Below are 22500 nucleotides of genomic sequence, written 5' to 3'. Positions count from 1 at the left end.
TTCCCTCCCTCCCTTTCCACCTTCCCTTTCTTCCCTCCCTTTCCCCCCGCCTTCTCTTCCATTTTACATCTCCTCCCTTCTCTCTTCTCCTTCCTTCTTCCTTCACCTTTCTTTCCTTTTCTCTTCCTCCTTCTCTCTCTCTCTCTCTCTCTCTCTCTCTCTCTCTCTCTCTCTCCCTCCATGATCTCACCGGCCTCTCTGTCTCCATCACCCGTCTTCTCTACCTTCATTTTTCTTTCTCTAATCTCCTTCCTCCCACATTTCCTCTCTCCAGAAAATATTCATCCTCTCTCTCTCTCTCTCTTTCTCTCCATCTTTTCTCCATCCTATCTCCCTGCAGACTTGATTCTTCGTTCCTCGAAGTTTTTCCTCTCTCTCTTCCTTTCTCCCTCCGAATTTTCTCTCTCTCTCTCCTCCCCCCCATCACCGTTTCTCTCCCTCTCCTATCTCTGGTTTTGCTCTCTCCCTGCTTTCTCCCTCCTCCCCTCAAATATATTCTCTCTCATTCTTCTTTCCTAAGGCTATCTCTCTCTCTCTCTCTCTCTCTCTCTCTCTCTCTCTCTCTCTCTCTCTCTCCTACTAAGCCCACAATTAACTCTCCTCCCTGCTCTCTCCCCAACATTTTTCCAATCTTCCTGTTTTTCCCACCATTTTCACCCTTTCTTTCTTAATTACAGACCCGTCCATCAAGCCTTCCTCCCTGTTCATTTCCAAATCCCGTTGCTACTGTTTATCTTTACTATCTTTATTTCCTGTTGGGATACGCGGCCGTTTCTTTTTCTTTATTTTTACTGTCCTTTCCCCCCCCCCACACACACCTCTGCGTAAGGTAGTAATGTGAATATTGGTCTCCCAGATTCTCTCTCTCTCTCTCTCTCTCTCTCTCTCTCTCTCTCTCTCTCTCTCTCTCATCACAGATTCTTAAGAAATTTAACACAGTCAGCAAAATCAGACCAAAACTCCAAGATCTGGTTACTGATCTACTGAGGTGCACCATTCTGAAAACACCTGTAATCAAGAGAGAGAGAGAGAGAGAGAGAGAGAGAGAGAGAGAGAGAGAGAGAGATTCGTGAAGCAATACAGAATAAATTGATGGCTGGCTGGATGGATCATTTTAAACATGCGTGTCTGACTATAAGCAAAGCAGGAACATAAACACGGCATTTTATCTGTGAGGCATCTATGTGTTATTCATGACAGTGATAAGCTAAAGGAACTTGAAAAATGCATAATATTGCGAAGCATATACCTTCTCTTCCTCATATTTTTCACGCCCATAACCGCAGCTCTCCAGTACACATATTTCTTACCTGCAAATGCACTGCGCACTCAAAAGGGAGGAAGGTGATACGAGGGAACGCGCGCTGTAGCATTCCACTTGACAGAGCAACGTGGTCAAAGGTGGTACAGGCTTTGTGGTAAACAGCTTTATGTGTTCGAGTGTTGCTCAGATCTGTGGAATTTCATGGTACAACAATGTGTGTGTGTGTGTGTGTGTGTGTGTGTGTGTGTGTGTGTGTGTGTGTGTGTGTGTGTGTGTGTGTGTGTGTGTGTGTGTGTGTGTGTGCTCTTTGAGACATGGCTAGATTATGTGTAATGACTGTTTTTGTTATCAGCTTGCTCAAATTACATGCAAACTGTATAGAAAGAGAGAGAGAGAGAGAGAGAGAGAGAGACAGACAGACAGACAGACAGACAGAGACAGAGGTACATACATTTTTTTTCTTTTTCTCTCAAATATCAGTCCATTAACCAGTCAATCTCTGTATCTTTCTCTCTGTTTACCTACTTATACACGTGCTTTATTTATGTTTGTGATTTCCTCTACATGTATACACCTATCCATACGCATATTATACATTTTTATCCACCAATCAACTTCATCGTTAACTCATCTATTAGTCGATTAATCCAATGCGGCCATCTTTCCACCCGCCATCGATCCTTTTATTGGCTTAACTGATTCCCCATCCATATATCCACTCATCACTTAATCTTCCGTATAATTCTGTCCATCCATCCACCCATCCATCTATGAACCATCCGGTTCTGGCCACCTATCCATCAATCGTCAAATCCCTTACCTCCTACTCCATCCATCAATACACCCCCACATCCACCTACCCATCAACTTCATCTGTTTCTACCCATCCACCTAGCCATCATCCTTCATCCACTTCTGTCCATGCATCAGCAGATCATCAAATCCCCTAACCACTTAACCCGTCCAACCATCCCTTAATCCAATATTCCTTTCGTTCTTTCAGACAGGGGGAACTAACACAGCGTCAAAGGATGTTCACAAGCTTACCATCCCAATATACCGAAGAGGAGAGTGGATGGGGGAAGGGATGGAGTGGGAGGTTTGGTATGAGAGAGAGAGAGAGAGAGGGGCGGCAGGGGGATTATTAGTTAACTTGTATATTTACTGTTGTCTTATTGCTATTATTATTACTCCACCCATCCCCACCTCTCTCTCTCTCTCTCTCTCTCTAAAAGGCCTTTATTTTTTGCAGTCCCTATCCTCAAGGAATGACCTCATTTACGCACCGGAAAAAAAGAAGACAAAATGAACAGACAGTAAAAAAAAAAAAAAAAAAACATAGAAGGAAGAGAATAAAGGTGCAGGAGAACTAATAAATTAAGAGGAAAAAATGAATGAAAAGCAGGAGGATGGGAAACAGGAGAAACAAAATCAGAAAAGTAAGGAATCAAGAAGGAAGGGCAGAGACTAAGAGGCGGAGACACAAAGATCAATAATTCAGTCTCTTTCATCACTCTGCTCTTTGATCCTTGCCATCCCTTTTTACACCATCAGTACCATCACCACCCATCATCTTCATCATCATCATCATCACCATAATCAGCATCATCAAAATCACCTCCACTATCATCATTATCATTATCATCATCATCATCATATTCAACTAGTGTTCCCAGTCGTTAAAAATAAAGCTGTACTCTTTCCTGTTTAATTAATCTTCATAACAGCCGGGCAGGAGAACAAGGAAGACTATTAGTGAGTCATAAACAAGAACAAGAATAGACGCATTATATATACTGTCTTTCCTCACATACTCATACACACGTACCTTGCTATAGAGACTACGCGCTTCTCTCTCTCTCTCTCTCTCTCTCTCTCTCTCTCTCTCTCTCTCTCTCTCTCTCTCTCTCTCACACACACACACACACACACACACTCACACAGGCACGTCTATTCAGTTTTTTAATTCCAAATGTGATTCTTATTTATTTTTTATGAATGAGGATTTTGCAGACTAAATAAGTAAGCTCGTCCGTTACATAAAAAGGAGAGAGAGAGAGAGAGAGAGAGAGAGAGAATCCATTCCCCACCACTAACCATTAAATAATTTCGCTGCACATACACAATCCCCCAAATCCCTCAAGTTAGCGAAATCTCCCCACAACAAACAAGGCATTCAGATACATATACTGATAAATCCCTCGATCAGTGGGGATTACAACTGCATGTGTTCGTTTGAGGGAGTATTTTTGTTTTGGGAGTGATGGTTAGCAGTTTGAAATCATGGAAAATAAAAAATAAAAATAAAAAGCGCTTTCAGAAAACTAATATGTGCTAAACTTAGAGATGATGCACAGTTGGGGAGAAAGCTTCAAAGAGACGTTGTGTGTGTGTGTGTGTGTGTGTGTGTGTGTGTGTGTGTGTGTGTGTGTGTGTGTGTGTGTGTGTGTGTGTGTGTGTGTGTGTGTGTGTTCTCTCCTCTCCAACCCCATCTCTTCCCCAAACTTTTCTCTGCCTTTAATCTCATAGATTCCATTGATCACACTCCCAACCTCTCTCTCTCTCTCTCTCTCTCTCTCTCTCTCTTTCTATGCTACTGACGTGCTCAGGGTCAGGTGGTGACGAGAGAGAGAGAGAAAGAGAGAGAGAGAGAGAGAGAGAGAGAGAGACAGACAGACAGACAGACAGACAGACAGAGACAGAGACAGACGGAGAGAGACAGAGAGAGAAAGAGAAAGAATGAAAGCTTAAACGGAGTGATTAGTGTAGAAGAGAGAGAGATTTAGGTGTGTTACTGTCGTGATGACGGGCTATGTGGCCAAAACACACACACACACACACACACACACACACACACACACACACACACACACACACACACACACACACACACAAGCCTCTCCAGTTTCCCGGTAACCAAAGAACAGTGTGCGTCAAAGCTTTTCCCTTCCAGCTGTCGAACCAGATTGAGGTTACGGGAAAGGGAGGTCGCTTGTCAACACAACGAGACAACACGGGCAATTCAAGCACAGAGGCGGAAGAGAAAAATAAGGGAGAAAAGCGAGGACGAGGAGAAAAGAATGGACAGGTGCATTTGGACGTGGTTAACAGGGCGCAGTGTCCCCCGTGTGTGTGTGTGTGTGTGTGTGTGTGTGTGTGTGTGTGTGTGTGTGTGTGTGTGTGTGTGTGTGTGTGTGTGTCTGTGTGTGTGTGTGTGTGTGTTCTCTCCTCTCCATCCACACCTCTCCCAGAGTTTTTTCCTACCCTTCACCTCTCAGCTTCCAATTATCTCCCTTCCCACACCTTCTTCTCACTTAATTTCATGCCCTGATTTTTTGCCTCCCTTAACTCCCTATACCATAATTCCTTTCTTCATATTCTTTTTCTCTCTCCTCACTATTTTTCATTTTCCCCTAATTCAGTGTTTCCTATACTTAATATTTTTTCCTTTGTAATTTTTTTCTTCTGTTGGTACCTCCCCTTTTCCCAGATGGAAGGAGCCATGTGGAAAAATGGGGAATAAGCGACTGACTAGAAGAGTGTATGTGAGTGAGATGGAGGGGAAGGGGAGGAAGGAAAGACCAAGGATGAGATGGAGGGATGGAGTGGATAGATATATGACAGATGGGGGTGTAAGAGTTGGTGATAGGGCAACCAAATGGCAGACAACTGGGAGACGTGGAGACGATTTGTTTGTGACCACCCATTACGACATTAAGGCGCCCCGCGACAGATACAGAAGGACACAGATGGACAGATAGAGATAAATAAACAGATAGAAGATACATACAGTAGATATATGCAAATTAATTCTCAGAAGACGAGGCGGCTAATCTATTTATCACCTCTTCAGCTCGGTAGAAAACGGGGGTGACGGCATCAAAGGAGGTACTGAGCTAGGAAACGAAAAATGTGAGAAAATAAGAGAGCGTTGTGGTGCCTCCTAGTGACAGTAATTGGCATGGGTGAGCTGTGAGGGAGACGGTGGCGAGATGAACAAAAGGTGTATTTCTGTGAGGAGATGATGGAAAGGAGGCGGAGAGATGAAGGGAAGATTAAATCCTAAAATATGACGGGATTCGTGAAGTTATTATTATTATTATTATTATTACTACTACTACTACTACTACTACTACTACTACTGCTACTATTATTATTATTATTATTATTATTATTATTATTATTATTATTATCACGGAAGACAAAGACTACTGGTAAGACAGAGCCCTACGAAAAAAGGGGATGGAATAAAAAACAGTCATTTCTGGACGGCGAGGAAACACTGGCAGATGAACTGACATGAAGAAAAGTTATATTTACCTGACAAGACACAGCACTCGGAAATGAAAAAAAAAGAAAAAAAAAGATCAAGACACGACCAGACGTAAGACACAGAGAGAGAGAGAGAGAGCAAAGGTGTTGTTCCAAGCTGTGACATAACGACGAGGAAGAGAATAATAAAGCAAGAGATAAACAGAACCGCAGATGACACAACGGGGATAAAAATAACCCACGCTATGATAAAAGACACAATAAACGACACACATAATATTTACACTCAGACGGGGTGTTGCTAGCAGGCAGGCGGCGTGCGAAAAACGGAATCAGAAGGCGAGAAAAACCTGTAAAATCGCTGTGACATGGACGGTGGTTGAATATGACGTGAGGTGAATATAAGATTTCTCGAGGTGGTTTTCCTTACATCATATGAATAATTAAAAAGTTGATGTTCTGATGAATAGATGGAGTTGATGGTTGGAGTGTACTTTTGGACAGAGAGAAAAATATAAACAGGGTCTGATAAGATTTTTCTGTTTAATCTATATATCTGTTTAGCTTCTCGCCCTATGTTCCTTCACGCCGATTTACCATTATATCAGTTTGTCTTGTATATCTGTAATTCTCTCTCTCTCTCTCTCTCTCTCTCTCTCTCTCTCTCTCTCTCTCTCTCTCTGCAGGCAACACTTCCATCCTCTTCCCATCCGGTCACCCCCTCACTCCCTCTCTCTCCTTTACTGAACCCGCGACCTCCCTTCCTCTGCATCAAACCCCTTTACCCTCTCCGCTATCTTTCTCCCGCATCTCACTTCACCCTCCCCCCTGCCTTTTCTCCATTGCTGATTTGCCTCAAAATCGAGTTGGGTAGCTTTTATTGCTGGAAAAAGTTGGTCCTCGTCTTTCTTGGAATGCGAAATGAACCCGAGTATTTTCATTTTCGGGAACTTACTGCCTCACTTTTCTTACCCCGATTCGGTGAACTGTGATGCACTTTTTACTGCTCTCCCTCTTACTTGATCTTCCTCCCCGCTTCCCTCTCCTCTACCCGCGCGTCACAGCTAAAAATGGGTCTTCTTCTCCTTCTCTTCTTCATCATCTTCGTCTACTTCTTCATCATCATCACCTTCTTCTTCCTCTTCTTACCTTACTCCGCTCTTTCCTCTTCTCTCCACGTCATAGCTGAAAATGGATATTCTTCTTTTTTTCTTCTTTTCATCTTTTCTTCTTCATCATCACCTTCTTCTTTTTCTTCGTCTTCTTCGTCATCATCATCATCATCTTCTTACTCCACCTACCTCTACTCTTCCTCTCCTAAACCAACACACTTTAACTAGCCTAAATTACTCTCCTCCTCCTCCTCCTCCTCCTACTTCTTCCTCTTCTTCTTTTTCTTCCTCTTCGCCCTCCCTCCACTCTTCCCTATTCTTGCCCCTCACACCATAACTATAATTTTTCATTTTTTTAACAAACGATGAAAGTTTTTCCTGTATCCAAAATTTCACCTCTCTTTTAACTTTGTTCCAGAGATGGCATGTCCGTTCCTCATCCAGCATTTTTCTTTTTCTATTCTCTCTCTCTCTCTCTCCCTCTCTCTCTCTCTCCCTCTCTCTCTCTCTCTCTCTCTCTCTCTCTCTCTCTCCTTTGCTAGCAGTGTTGTAGTGGACGAACATGCAAATATTTTAACATTGTTTGGGGATTTTTTTTTGCCGATCATTTTATTCATATTATGGAACTGGTCGCTTGAATTAAAAAACATTCATCTTATAGTAGTAGTAGTAGTAGTAGTAGTAGTAGTAGTAGTAGTAGTAGTTGTTGTTGTTGTTGTTGTTGCTGGGTTTCAAAGTTAGGTGTGTGTGTGTGTGTGTGTGTGTGTGTGTGTGTGTGTGTGTGTGTGTGTGTGTGTGTGTGTGTGTGTGTGTGTGTGTGTGTGTGTGTGTGTGTGTGTGTGAGAGAGAGAGAGTAACGAAGGCAGCTGAGACGACTGAGGATGCCGGCCCACTAAAGGGACCGAACTGAGATCAAGGAACCCGTATACATAAACCATCTTATGCCTGGATCAGGTATGAGATTAATTATAAATACCTCTATCCTGCACTCAAACACCTACCGAGAACAAGGCAACAGGAGTGTATATTAACGCGAAAAAAAAAAAAAAACTTAAACAAAACGAAATTATTCCTGATTACTGATAGCTCTGCACAACTGCTGTACGCGATGAATTGGCTAAGAAATTTTATGAATGCCTTCCTAAGCGACATGGGCTCATATTCACGTAGACTTAATTTTCAGTAATGCCACACAACACACTACATCACAACTCAAGTCTCTCTCTCTCTCTCTCTCTCTCTCTCTCTCTCTCTCTCTCTCTCTCACACACACACACACACACACACACACACACACACCAAGATAATTAAGCGAAGGACTTTGAAGCTCTGGCATTTAGTACTTTTGAGAATTAACAATAAGACCTGATTACACAATGAATAAAAGTTGTACATATTTTTTACTGGATACAAATTAATCGTTCTAGGACAAAAAGAAAACAGGATCAAAGGGCGAGAGATGGGAACAATGGAAGGAACAACAGCCGTAGCGATAAAGGCAACACAATAACAATAGCAATAAAAAAAAGAAAAAAAAACATTGAAAACACAGGGAGGACCCAACTAGAAAACAACACAACAAAAGAAATTAAAAACACTGCCGGGGGGGGGGGGGCATTTCCGTCCGAGGCAGCCCCGCCCCCCCCCAAAAAAAAAAAAACATTTGTCATTTTTTTCATAGTAATCTAGTGCACTGGGTAGTCGTGAGCTTTAAGGAGCGGGGAGAGCTTTTACGGGAGCTGAAGGAGTGTAGGGAGAGCTCTTGGGTGTAAATGGAAGGTGACAACTGTGAGGAATGGAGAGATTTGGGGAATGAAAAAGATGTAGGCTTATAGAGAAAGCTTTTAGAGGGGAAAGGAGTGGTATGTCTGTAGAGAAAACTTTTATAGAGGAAAGGGAGAGAGTAAGCCTGAAGAGAAAGCTTTTGGAAAGAAGGGGTGTGGTAAGCTTGTTGAGAGAGCTTTCGTTTTGGATATTACACCTGAGCAGCCTCCTCTGTCCTTTTTACATCGCTTTTATATGCACGTGCGCACTCGCGACCAAAAATCCTGTCCTCTCTCCGGCTTCTCTCTCCGTGGGTTTTGAAAATTAGTCCGTGATTCTCCAGCAACTGACACTGATTGATTTATCTGGCCATAGATCAGTGCCATTGGTGTCATCTGCTACGGATTCAAGGGATTATCAAAAACCGTAGACAGAAAAGCAGAAGAGAAGACAAGACTTCATTTGTACTTTGCATCAGTGACACACAAGATGCTGAGGTGTAAGAGACAGAGTAAATCGCAGAATAAAAGGTGCTAAGAATGCCTGCAATGCAGCCCTACGTGGCAAGAATAGAGAAAATGACGTCATCGTGGGAAGGAGATTATACTTAAGTTCATCCAGAGGGAGTGAGGAGGAGTGTGTGCATTATACACACACTCTACACACACATTTAACTGTAATGAAACTACCCAGGCACCTGCATGCATAATAAACACACTCTCTCTCTCTCTCTCTCTCTCTCTCTCTCTCTCTCTCTCACACACACACACACACACACACACACACACACACACACACACACACACACACACGTAACTTTCAGGACACAAGCATATGCAATTAATTCACCGAGCACAAGAGTCTTTTTTAAACCCTGTAATGAACTCCTAGGCAAAGCCTTTTTTTCTCTCCTTCTCTCATCTTGCCAAAAAATCTATCTAATAACTCCACTTCCCTCTCTTTCCTTCCATTCCTACTAATTTACCTGAGTTAGTAGTGTTAATTAAGGTAGTAGTAAATGTTAAATAAAAAATAATGGGAGAAAAATGTCTATACAAGATAATGAACTGCTTTATTTTCTGAGTATAATGCATTCTCCTTTTTCGTGTCTAATTATTAATTTTTAAGACTTGAAATATTCCTGAGAGGTTAAAATGATGCCACAATCACCATGGGCTCCCTGACACCTCTTCCTTAGCGATTTATTTTTGGATAGGGCTGACTATTACCCTGTGGTCGATATCTATACAGAGTATGGTATGATTAGAATGATTTTTGTAGCTCGGAGAAGGGCAGGAAGTTGTAATATTCAAAATAAGTCGCTTAGGAAAAGGTGTTAGGGAGTCTCCTTAACCGACTGGCCTCAATACGTTAAAAGGAATACGATATATATGGAGTCCCTTCGGTTGTTCTTAAGATCTGTGGTTCCGTCTTAATATCATTCCAAAGAAAATCCGTTGCCTCTGTCAGTCGTTTACCCTCTTTCCTTCTTACTTAGAGTCTGCTCTCATTTAGCCCCATTTCAAGAAGAGTGGCTATACTTACTCTCTCTCTCTCTCTCTCTCTCTCTCTCTCTCTCTCTCTCTCTCTCTCTCTCTCTCGTGTGTGTGTGAGAAAGTGAGTGAGATACAGACAACAATACACTAGGGAGCAGGGAGTCACACGCTTCGTCTACTCTTACTCTCTTCCGCTAGATAAGTCAACAGCATTATACTCTCCCCTACACACATTTGTATCGATCGGCTCTACTACCGAAGGAGAAAGAGAGAGAGAGAGAGAGAGAGAGAGGGGTGGAGGGATTAAACACAGAAAGGCATGAAGAAGAATACCATTAAGAGATAAGCAAATGCAGAAAAAAACATTGAAAACTGAAAAAAGTTAATGAACGAAGAAAGAGAAGACAAATAAAGATGGGTAAAGAAGAAACAAAGAAAAGGCATGGAATAGATGTGTGTGTGTGTGTGTGTGTGTGTGTGTGTGTGTGTGTGTGTGTGTGTGTGTGTGTGTGTGTGTGTGTGTGTGTGATCGTCTGCCTTGGCATGTGTCTCGCATTAGGAACAAAAGAGGCAAAAATAGGTACTTGTCACTGCATAAGAAATATTCATTGTCTCTATATATTATTCAGGCAGGATGTGTATACGAGCAGCATCAGAGGAATTTTTGCGGGCGATTATGGGCTCTGTGTGTTTGTCTAAGAGCTTATTTATGCTTGCATGTGCGATATGTGACGACCAGAAATGTATGTGCTGCCGTGTGTGTGTGTGTGTGTGTGTGTGTGTGTGTGTGTGTGTGTGTGTGTGTGTGTGTGTGTGTGTGTGTGTGTGTGTGTGTGTGTGTGTGTGTGTGTGTGTGTGTGTGTGTGTGTGTGTGTGTGTGTGTGTGTGTGTGTGTGTGTGTGTGTGTGTGTGTGCGCGCGCGTGCTCGCCGGGACCAGCTAAGACGGGGATTCCCGTCTTGCTCGGGATGCGAAAAAGTTTCCCTGACGAAGCGGGTGTATTGTGTCCTCCTTGAGCAAGAGGATGGATGTGTGCGTGTTTGAGGGTCAAGGCTATGCCCTCAGATCGGACTATATGAGCTCTCACCTCTCTTCCGGGAGGGTAAAAAGCTGCTGATCACAACCGCCACTTGATCCTGATCGACCCGGTGAATTACACACACACACACACACACACACACACACAAAATGAAGTAAATCTGCACTCTCCCTTCTCTCCAAATCTCGAAACAGTACAACCAACAGGCAGAAATAAGACAGAGATGGGGCGAAAAAAAAGTAAGTCTGACTTAGAAGGAAGAGAAAGAAATGGAAGGGAAGGGTCAACATTTAGGGAGCCTATTTTTTCCCCATTGTCCAGATTAAAGAGTAAGAGATGGAACAAGTAGCAATTAACTCCTTCACCCCTATGATGTGGTCCTGGAGAGGGACGCCTTCACGTGGTGGCACCTATATAATTAGCTGGTTCCTCTGCCTGGTCATACAAACGTCCCTCAGTTCCAACTCTATCCTCTAGAAATAGGATGGTGGAGAGAGAGAGAGAGAGAGAGAGAGAGAGAGAGAGAGAGAGAGAGGTTGTGAAGAGGACTAACTCGAATAACAAACAGGCACATCTGAGAAGCAAAAGAGAAAAGTGACGCGCAAGGGAAACTGAATAAAAGAAGGAAGAAGGGGAAAAAATAACAGGGAGTAAAGGCGGGAAAACGGAAAAAGGAGAATGTAAACTGAATATCCGTAACGATGAAAGAAAAGAATATGGAAAGAGAGAACAGAGCAAAAGAAGAAAGACAAAAATTGAGCAGGGTCGAAAGAAGATGTGTGGAAAAGGAAACTGGACGAGAGAGAGAGAGAGAGAGAGAGAGAGAGAGAGAGAGAGGACACCCACACAGGACATGAAACTAAGATGAGGGAGGAGGAGAGGAAAGGATCGAGAAGGGACCAGGAAATGGAGATAGTGGTGAGATACCCAATCAAAACTGCAGAAAAGCGTGCAAGGGAAAAGGGAAACGTAAAGAGGAAAAAAAAGCAGAGGCAGGGAGGAGTAAAAAAATGTATAAATCAGTCTATTGTAAAAGGAAGGAGGAGGGTGATGGGAGAGAGAATGATAATAGGGGAAAAAAAAGCCGAAAAAACGTCAGGATTACGAGATATTATGTTAGCTAAAATATCGTAAAAATTATACAGAAGGAAGTGCAAATGGGAACAGACGGCAGAAGTGAAAGACAAAAAATATATATAAGCAAAGAAATGTGGAAGATATGAGAGTCAAGTAAAAAAATAAAAACAGAGGCATAAGTAGTCAAGAGAAAACTAAAAGAAAAGTGACAGGAATGGAGCAGACGCCAAGAAATCGGGCTACGAAAAGAGTAAGATTAAAAGAAAATGTAAGAACTGAGAAAATGAGAAAGGCTCAGTGACAGCTAAAGAAAAAATACAAAAAAAGGGGACAAAAGAAATGAAAGAAATGTGCAACGAATGATAAAAATTGGAAGAGGAACTGAAATAAAGACACAAAGACAGAGATGGAGGGGAGGGTGTGAGAAGGATGAAAAGAAATCGAGAGAGGGGGAGGGGGGAACACAGGCAGAGAATTCAAGGTAAAGAAGACTCGAGCAGGGAGCAAAGAGCAACGAGAAACAGAAAGCCTTATAAGTTGAGGAAAAAGGAGACAGGCGTTAAAAAATGATATGAAATGTGTGTTAGAGAGAGAGAGAGAGAGATAGAGATAGATAGATAGAGAGAGAGAGAGAGAGAGAAATTAAGTAACAGTTGGATAATGCAAAAAAGAAAATGTACCGTAAGGGAAGGAGACAGTGAGTGGAGGGGAGCACAAGGGTGAGAAGACAGAGTGGAGAGGGGAGCATGGAGGTAATAATAACAGACAAAGAGGAAGGGAGGGTGTGGGGTAGAGTAGGAGGGTGTGGGGTGGAGTGGAAGAGTGTGGGCGGGTGTGGGGTGGAGTGGGAAGGTGTGGGAGGGTGTGGGGTGGAGTGGGGTACTGTGCGCTGGAGGTCAATATCATAAAAGAGGGTTCATTAATACCGACAGAGACAAAGTGCTACATTGCGTTCCAGAAATTTCATTAGTCACTAGTCTGACAGTAATGCTGTGAGGGGAGGGAGAGAAAGGAAATAAGCACGTAAGGTTGAATTTTATCATCTTCAATCATCTTGATCATCACCATTACGCTTGAGTAAAAAATAAGAGGAATTTTTTTAGTTCTGGGAAGGACGATTATAAACATTACACATCCAATTAAAACCTATCAAAATTTCAGTCCTTTATTTCATCCTCTTTTGCCTTCCGGGATATTCCTTTACTACTTCCCATTAATTAACTACTACTTTCTGTCCTCACTGTTTGCTTCTTTACTGGACCCTGACTAAGCAGCTTCCAAATCTACTTTTCAGTTCTGCACAGTTCATCTTTATTATTCATCAACAATTAACTCTGCGAATTCAGATTGTTTCCAAATACATTCGTCTACCTCGTTCTTGTTCTGTTTCTTCCTGACCTTCGTATATATAGCTTACAATCTTCTATTTTATTCTCACCTAACTATAAGCCCTTCCGTCCATTCTCAACCGTCTGTGGCATGTTCTTCAACCAGCTTCTTGATGTATTTCTAATTCATAATGCCTCTTCTTCCCAGTCTCCCATTCTCTCGAGGACTGGAAAATTAGGTTACGTTTACCTTCCCGTCTTCAAATGGATAGCAATAATATTTACTTGCGGAATATTCTTCTTTGAGTGCCTATATATATGCTTTTTACTCGTAATGACAACTTTCCTCAGTCTCTCATTGTTTATAGTACTGGAAATCATGTTATGTTTACTATCCCGTGATTCAGTGGACTGTAACAATGTTAGGTGCGGGAGTAGAGCGTGGGCAGCACTCAGGTACGCTCTTCTCATCTTTTTTCTACCTGTGCCTCACGAAATTCGCAGGTAAAATTTCACGCCTACGATTACCTGTTGTTCAGTGTTAAGCCGTAAAACTATGCGCGTGCGAGAGAGAGAGAGAGAGAGAGAGAGAGAGAGACTCCAGATTTTACATATACGTTCGATATGTTTATGTACCTGCAATTATAACCGTGTTCAGGTGTGTAGATATGTATACAGTAGGAATATTTACCAATACCCACTGCATTGAAAGGAAATATACTAATTCTGAAACCGTGATGCAATGAGGCCTGAGAATGCATGAATTTCTCTGATGGCAGCTTGTGTGTGTGTGTGTGTGTGTGTGTGTGTGTGTGTGTGTGTGTGTGTGTTGACAATAACTGTGTGCAACCGTATTTGTGCCATGATTCACGTGCGCACCTCGTGAAGTGGATGAAATCAATGTTCCCTGTGTGTGTGTGTGTGTGTGTGTGTGTGTGTGTGTGTGTGTGTGTGTGTGTGTGTGTGTGTGTGTGTGTGTGTGTGTGTGTAAAGCGACGGTATCATAAAATTACTTCCTTCTCTCAATGGCCTTGTCCGTGTTAATATTTCAACTAAGTGCTAATATATGCATGCTTTACTTAAGATGCAAATTTTGGGAAAAGAGAATATTTAAGGGGGAAAAAAGGTGCTATAGTCTGTGTGAAAGTTGCTTAATTCTCTCTCTCTCTCTCTCTCTCTCTCTCTCTCTCTCTCTCCCCAAGTTTGTCTGCCTGTCTGTTTTCTTTCCTCACCCTCTCTCTCTCTCTTTTTAAAAATTTGTCTGTATCTCTATCTGTCAATCTGTCTCCTCTCTCTCTCTCTCTCTCTCTCTCTCTCTCTCTCTCTCTCTCTCATTTCGGCCTGCGGAAAAACAGAGGGATTTTGCATGAAGGCTCCTCATGAATTATTAATGGGTCATCCCTCGAGGAGAAAATGAACCTCTTGTTAACTGTTGACTGAAATCATAAAGGGAGAAAGGGAGAGAAAAAGAAAGGGGGAGGAAGGGGAAGGAAGGAAGGAAGGGAGGGAGGGAGGGAGGGAAGAAGACAGGGAGGAAAAGAAAAGTGAAGAACGCAGGTAACTAAAAGGAAAGAAAGAGGGAAGAACGCAAGCAGAGAAAGAGTGAAAAATGCACGGAGAGAAAAAGAAAGAAAAAGGGAAGAAAGCAAGCAGAGAAAAAGAAAGAGACAAGAAATCCGGGAAAGTAAAAGAAAGGAGGATGAAGGAAAGCAGGGAGAAGAGGAAAGATGTAAGGAAGAAACAAAGGCTGAGAAAAAGAACTAAGGAGGAACAGAGCAGGGAGTGAAAAAAGTATGATTGGGGGACAAAAACAGGGAGAAAATGAATGGGCGGAAGAAAGGAATGAAGGAGGAAGGTGAAAGTTGAAATGAGGATGGGAAGGATAAAACTCTGAAAAGGAATATGAAGAAAGAGGGAAGAAAATGGAAAGAAACAAAGAGAAAATGTGTTACTAATGAGAGAGAGAGAGAGAGAGAGAGAGTACTGAGTGGATGAATGAAATTATGCATATTCTCCTTGTCTGCCTGTCTGCACGTATGTATACATGTATGTATTTATGTATGTATGTATGTATGTTTGTATGCGTGTATGTATGGAGTTTTGTCTCCTGCTTGTGTCTGTCTGTCTGCATGTAAGTATTATTGTATGCATGAATACATGGGCTCAGTTGTGTGCATGTATATATAAATATATTTGTACGTGCCCCAGTTATGTGGATAAATAGATAGATAGATAGATATGTATGCATGTGTGTGCCCAGTTGTGCGCACTGATCTGACAAGACGTATGTGCATCCACCTTTGCTGCTGAGGACCGGAAAACGTAATTACAAGGGGGTGTGTGCATGAATGTCTGTTTGTGCTGAAATATACACAGGGTGCCCTAAATTAAGTGGTACAACTGCGTGACTCAAACATATTACACTCATTTTACCTTAACTTGGCCCAGATTTTCGTCCTTTTGCAGCCTATTTCATGCTGATTAATGATGAAAAGTACAAACCCACAGCTGCACATCCTTTCCATGGCATTTCCTCGTGACTAGCATCATATTCTGGTGTTAATCCATCGCTACAAATTGAACATGGAAAGATGGTAGTTTTGAGCCAAGTTAAGCAGAAAACGTATAGTAACGACTTTTTTTTGGCGGGGGGGAGGTCGCTCTTCCCTATGTGTCCTCGGTCTTCAGTGTATTAATCGATGCAGGAATGGCTCTTTGTTCGTTCTTGAGAGGATCGAGGGTCAGGAAACTAGGGAATGAAGGGAATTTAGAGTGCGTCGTCTTGTAACTTCATCTACTGGTTACGGTATATATATGGAGTGGCCTTCCCTTGCACTAAGACAGACAGACAGACAGAGAGTGACGAACAAGTAACGGACTTTCGAATAATAGTCTCGTGAATCAATGTCATCATCCTAACTCTTCCCTACTGGCACATGACACCGCTCTGATTCTCTAAGGACATGGTTCACAGAGGGAAAAAAAAAAAAAAAAGGCAGTACGAGCTTCCCCCTCCCTTGTGGTAAGTTATGAGTACATTTTTGGTTTTTCTGCACGTTACAGTTGTTGTTGCTCTTGCTTAACCCTGGTCTGTCTGGCAAACGGGACCCGTCAACCAAAGGTAAGCAACTGCTTCTGTGGTGCGGTCCTCCAAGTAAATTACAGAACAATAACGGTGAAGGGAACCGGAGCCCCCTTGTGGTAGACAGGGCCTCGCCAGGTTCGGACCAGGGTCCTTCCCCACGGCGAAGTTCAGGGACACAGGAGAATATTTGGCTCCTGGGTGGACGCCACGGCTGCTTTGCTCCACCCAGGGTACACAGGGCATCCTACGTATAAAATGGCACGTTTTCTCTATCGCCACAGGCCTTGTCATGTCCTCAAATCATTAACTACAAAATGGAAAGTAATCAACATTTAAATTAAACCTGAGTAATGAACCTTGAAATTGGCCTGATTGCAAAAACAAATAATTATACATCACGGGGAAAGCCGAGGCCAGCGACGTTTACCGCTCAACTGGCGACGAGGTTGTGGAAATACTCTCACAGGCAATTTTAGGTGCGGAAATTACAGCAGCGGAAATTAAAGCAGCGGTAATAACGTGAACTGTCAGTGCTGGTAATACAGTTTACTTTATTTGTGCTAAGAGTAATGTTCATCAGTCAAGCTACGGGTACTTATTATTGGTGCTTCATATACTGTATATTAGGTATTTCTGCTCTGTTATCTCTATACTCGATTACAAACACAAAAACTTGGCGTATGTTGTGTGTGTGTGTGTGTGTGTGTGTGTGTGTGTGTGTGTGTGTGTGTGTGTGTGTGTGTGTGTGTGTGTGTGTAAGAGGGGAATCAGACATTTAACTATATATTTTCCTAATTATTATGCACGAGTTTAAAATGAAAGTAAAAGTGAACTACTCATCAGCCCTGGATAGTGTGTTTAAGGTATATATAACTATGAACAAATACTCGTGTAGTACTCGTGAAAGGTAAGATGATGGAGAGGAGAGGATCTTCTATCTCCCCTGTCTCCTATGTCTCTGAAGTCTCCTCTCCCTCTCTCTCTCTCTCTCTCTCTCTCTCTCTCACACACACACACACACACACACACACTGCCCCTCAATCACAGCTGTGCCTCCGAACCCTCGATAAAATTTCCACAGAACAATAGCCCCGCAATTTAGTTCTTCCGATCTGGCCGGCAGCCCAATCAGAATTCATTTGCGACTGCGAGCTACGAGAGTGCCAGAGACAGAGTTCTAACCTGATGGCTGTTCGATAAATGCAAATCTTGAAGCTGGTTTGCCAATACTGATTTATTTCTTCCAGTACTCGCATTTTGCCTACAGCCTGCGTCTTTTATTCTCCCCTTTAAGTGTTTGTTGTCTTTCATTCGTTACCGCAGGCTAGGGGAGTGTTAGATACGAAGTTCTAGCCTTTTCGACTGTTCAGGTAAAGTAGATCTCGAAGTGGGTTAGCGAGCACTCACAATTTTTTCTCTGGCATCCATCTTTTTACCATCCCTTGTCTGTGTTTGCTCTTAGCCTTTCGTTTTCGCCTCACTGCAACCCTATACTTCATTAATTATAACACTGTGGATATACTCGACCTCTTGCAGCTTATTTCCCGTGTATTAATGACAGAAAGACAGTATTACGGCTCAACATCCTTTCCGTAGCACTTCTTCATGATTAGTACCATTGTCTAGTTTTAAAATCCAGCTCTAACTCAGCATTCAAGAGGAAGAGATGGCAAATTCTCATAACACCGGGGATGAGATGGAAGGATGGAGAGGCATGAGAGAGGGGTGTGAGTTGGGGGGAAGGATGCCAGACAGCGGGGGACAGGGAGACATGGAGGTGACTTATTTGTGGTTACCCCTTACGGGTTTAAGGCGTTTGGCAATAGATAAAAAGACAGACAGATAGACAGACATAGATAGATAGATAAAGCAGATAGACAGTTACAGTTTTCTCTCCTTTTTGCAGGCACCTCTGGCATTGTGAGGACTGAGGAGGGAGGAACCACACTAGGGGCAGAAGGTACTGTTTTATCTCTTACCTGATCTTATAAACCTGATTGTTTTTCCTTCTTTCCCTCCCACTTCTCCTTCCACTCCTCTCCCCCTCCCCGCCATCTCCCTCTCCGCCTGTCACTCCTCTCTCTCCACCTATACCTTCTTCACCATCCAAGGTCCTCTCTCTCTCTCTCTCTCTCTCTCTCTCCGTATCATTTCACCATCCATTTCTACTACTTCACAAACTCACCACTCTTCCCTCCTCACCATCACCTCTCACCATTCTACCATACCGTCACCTCATCACCTAAAACTATCTGCCCACACAATCACCAGACAATCACTTCACCTCTATCAATCTCATTACCTCTCTCACCACTAGTTTTATCACCATTCTCACCACCACTATCAATAATTTCACCACCACTCCCCACCATTACTCACCACTAGTTTCACCATCACTCACTACCATTCTCATCACAAGTTGCATCACCTTTCATCGCCCTCACCAATGGTTTCATCACCATTGTCACCACAAGACCCACCACCACATCTCACCCTCTCTCACCATAGGCACACCCTCCTCCAGTGTAAACGGAAAGAGGACCCAAGAAAAACACACTCTCTCTCTCTCTCTCTCTCTCTCTCTCTGACGAAAATGAAAGGAGAGAGGAGAGGGCGCGGGAAGTTGGGCTGGAAGAAGGGGGGAGAAGTAGAACATGAGAAAAAAGAGGAAGGAAAACAAGAAGAAACAATGACATGACAAATGGGAAATGGAATTACAGAGAGGAAGAGACGAGAGGAAAAAGAATGCAGAGAAGAAAGGGAAGAAAAATTGGGAGGAAAGAGAAACAGAAGAGAGGGTGGGGAAAGGGGGAGCACCGCGAGATGAACGAGATGAGAAACTAGAAAAGGAAAAGAATGAAAAATGAAATGAAGATGAAAGACTGCAGACGACTCAAGGTAACGGGGACATCAAGAAACGAAGGATATGAGGGCACACTGAAAATACAAAGGGAAGAAAAGCTGAAAAGAGGATGGCCAGTGAGGAAACACAGAACTTTATAAGTGAGGGTGAAGCAGAGTCACAGAAGGGAGTGGTATTGAAATGAGTCCCACAGAAATGTTTGGAGGTGTTTCTCTCTGTCGGATACCCTGAAGAAAACACGTGATGAGGTGTAAAGTAATACAATCAAATATATTCAGAAAAAAATATATGGGATGTGAGAGAAATCACAAGGGAAGGAAGAAAGATTGGGAATTAAACGAGCTATGAACGGGTGGTTACAGAATTAAGTTGGTAATCTGATATAAGTTCCAGGTTCCAATTAACTTCAGTGCTTTTCCTTATGCTCACCGAAGTATCGTACATGTACAGTTGGCAACATATCAACCTGGGACAGCATCAATGTGTGGCAGATGTGTAGCATTTGGTACACCTGACCTGACAAAATCACTTGTTTGTTGGTGGCACTGGCATGAAGGAACATAGGTGTCAAATATTACCTGGAATGATTAAACAACACTAATGCATAAGCGTCGAAAATTGTAGCTATACCTCCACTTCATACACACACTGTCCCAGGTTCATCCTTGGTCGACTTTACCTATGTTGCTGTAAATAAACTGTAATTGTATGATACTTCTCGGTCACAAAAAAATGCGATGGATAAATAGCACCTTGTCTGGTACCAAGGCGACGCTTATTCTCCTATTTTTGGCGCACCACTGAAAGGAAGGAATGCTGGACCTCAGGGAACGAACTGATTATTCGACGCCCAAAGATACTTCCTGTAATGAAATGCAGCGACAACAGGACGAAGAACTGTAGAAAGCGAAAGTTATAAAATTACGTCTGGGAAGGAATGATGGAGAAGCCAGCTTAAATAAAAGATTAGAAATAAAAGGACTAAAGGAAACTGATGATCAGAAAACAAAATCCTATAACGCCAGTGTTGATAAAGGACACAAGAAGACCTATAACAGGAGAGAAAGGATGAACACGTATAAAACTTAATACATTTTCGCAACTTAACGAAATCAGGCGTACAGAACACGGAGATTTAAAGAACTTAGAGTGGATACAAAAACAACAGGAGGGAAAGAAAGAACACACATAAAACTTTTAACAGGAACGATAACTTAACGAAACCAGGCGTGCAAAATACAAAGACTTACAGACCTTAATCAGGATAATAATAGCCTTATCTGTCAGCTGCCAGACGCCTAATCTCAGCCATCACCCGGAGCCGCCGTGACAAAAAAAACGCCTCCAGGCCTCTCTATCACCACTTATCTTCATTTCCTCTCGCCATTCCAGCCCTCCATTTCGTCCTTCCGCCTCATTCTTGGTCTTCCTTTCCTCATTTTCCAGTTGACCTCGCTTGCATATATAAAACCGCTTGAATTAGACGGTCTATTCTGTCATGCTCCTATTTCCACTCCTGTCGCCATTTTAACCCTACATTGCTATATATAACCCCCTTTAGTTTGAAAAGTCTATCTAAGCGGAAAAAAAAATTGTAAGGAAGTTGCCTGAAAAAAAAAATGGCAAAAAAAAAAAAAAGTCATGGGTTTGAGGGGAAAACGTTGTAAAAAAAAAAAATTCCCCCTCCCCCCCAAAAAAAAAAAATTAATCTGAAGGGGACAAATTGAGAATGCAAATTGGAGGAGCGGAGGGGGGGGGGGGCTGTCCGGAGTTCATTTCTTCCCCTTTGTTTTCTCTCTCTCTCTCTCTTGCCTATTCAGGATGGATGATTAGTTGTGGATGAAGAAGCCATCCTGTTGTAAGTCCAGACCTTTATCAACATTATTTCTGGTGGCTATATGGACGAAAATGGCACACACGCGAACATACATGCACACACACGTGAATACATGCTCTCTCTCTCTCTCTCTCTCTCTCTCTCTCTCTCTCTCTCTCTCTCTCTCTCTTGTACACAAACACACGCCCCGATACACACACACACACACACACACACACACACACACACACACACACACACACACACACACACATGCAGTATTTATACAGCAACGTACACTGGTACAAACGCGCACACACACACACACACACACACACACACACACACACTATAACTAGAAATAATTTTGGCCAATATTGCTTTGGCTTAACCACGATTAATACAACTCAGGGGAAAAAATTAATTAAAAGGAGGAGGAAAACAAGCACAGAAGAAAAGGAGGGAAGGATGGAAAGGAAGGAGACAAGGAAAAGGAGGAAGTAAGAAGAGGAAAAGAAGAGGAGGGGGGGAGAGCAGAGAGCAGAAGAGGAACGAGGCAGATGAAAAGGAAGAAAGGATTAAAAGAAACAGAAGATGAAAAGAAGAGGGAAACGAAGAAATGGGAAGAAGTGGAAGGGAAAAGAAGCATAGGAGGAAAAGGAGGAAAAAGAAAAGATGGAAGGAAAGGATGTATAAGAGAAAAAGTACGAAGGAGGAGGAGGAGGAGGAGGAGGAGGAGGAGCGTGAAGGGAGGAGCAAACAGATGCGAAGAACAGAAATGAGAAAAAGGAGGATAAAGGAAGAAATAATATCTAATCAAAATACACAATAAGGAAAGCGGAATAAAAACAATGAAACAGTTACATGGTTGGATTTGGAAAAGGAGAAATACAGAAGAAATAGGATGAGTAAGAAGAAAAACGAAGATAAAGAGCAATGAATTAGAGACAAGACAGCGTAAAAGAGAGTACAACTGGGAGGAAAAGAGGAGTGTTGAAAGTGAGTTATAAAGAAGTAACTGAATCTCTTACTGATAAAGAGCAGAGAAAAGGTGAAGGAAAAGGAAAAGGAGAAATAGAGACAAAAATGCAGACAAATTTTAGGTGAACACAGCAAGAGAGAGAAAAAGGGAAGAGAGGGAGAAAGAAAGGGGTGAGGGAGAAAAAGAAAGACTATAAGCAAGAAAGGCAGACAGTGCAGGGTAACGACAGAAGAAGGGGAAAAGAAGAGAGACATAAAGAGAAGGGAAAAAGAAGAGAGAGAAGAAGAAGGGAGAAAAAAAGACAGAAGCCGGGAAAATAAGAGAAACAGAGGAATAAGGGAAAAGGAAGAGACACAAGAAGAAGGGAAAAAGAAGAGATAGGAGACGAAGGGAAAAAGAAGTG

At 42.5% G+C, this 22500-nt stretch overlaps 2 protein-coding genes across 2 annotated transcripts in view; both read left to right on the top strand.

Moving 5' to 3' along the window:
* LOC145414515 (uncharacterized) overlaps positions 1 to 22500 on the top strand; it is a 230657-nt gene that overhangs the window by 96610 nt on the left and 111547 nt on the right. The window lies entirely within an intron of this gene.
* LOC145414526 (G-protein coupled receptor dmsr-1-like) overlaps positions 1 to 22500 on the top strand; it is a 138103-nt gene that overhangs the window by 84189 nt on the left and 31414 nt on the right. Inside the window, exon 2 of the mRNA XM_080284048.1 lies at positions 16415 to 16666. Within this exon, the coding sequence (XP_080140174.1) occupies positions 16415 to 16666 (252 nt within the window). The remainder of the gene's footprint in view (positions 1 to 16414; positions 16667 to 22500) is intronic.

This window comes from Coenobita brevimanus, chromosome 100, assembly GCF_032717465.1.
Source record: "Coenobita brevimanus isolate Jiangsu-jjx chromosome 100, ASM3271746v2, whole genome shotgun sequence".
Classification (NCBI taxonomy): Eukaryota; Metazoa; Arthropoda; class Malacostraca; order Decapoda; family Coenobitidae; genus Coenobita; species Coenobita brevimanus.
The sequence above is the reverse complement of the archived record's forward strand: the minus strand, read 5'-3'. Positions and strand labels throughout refer to the sequence as shown.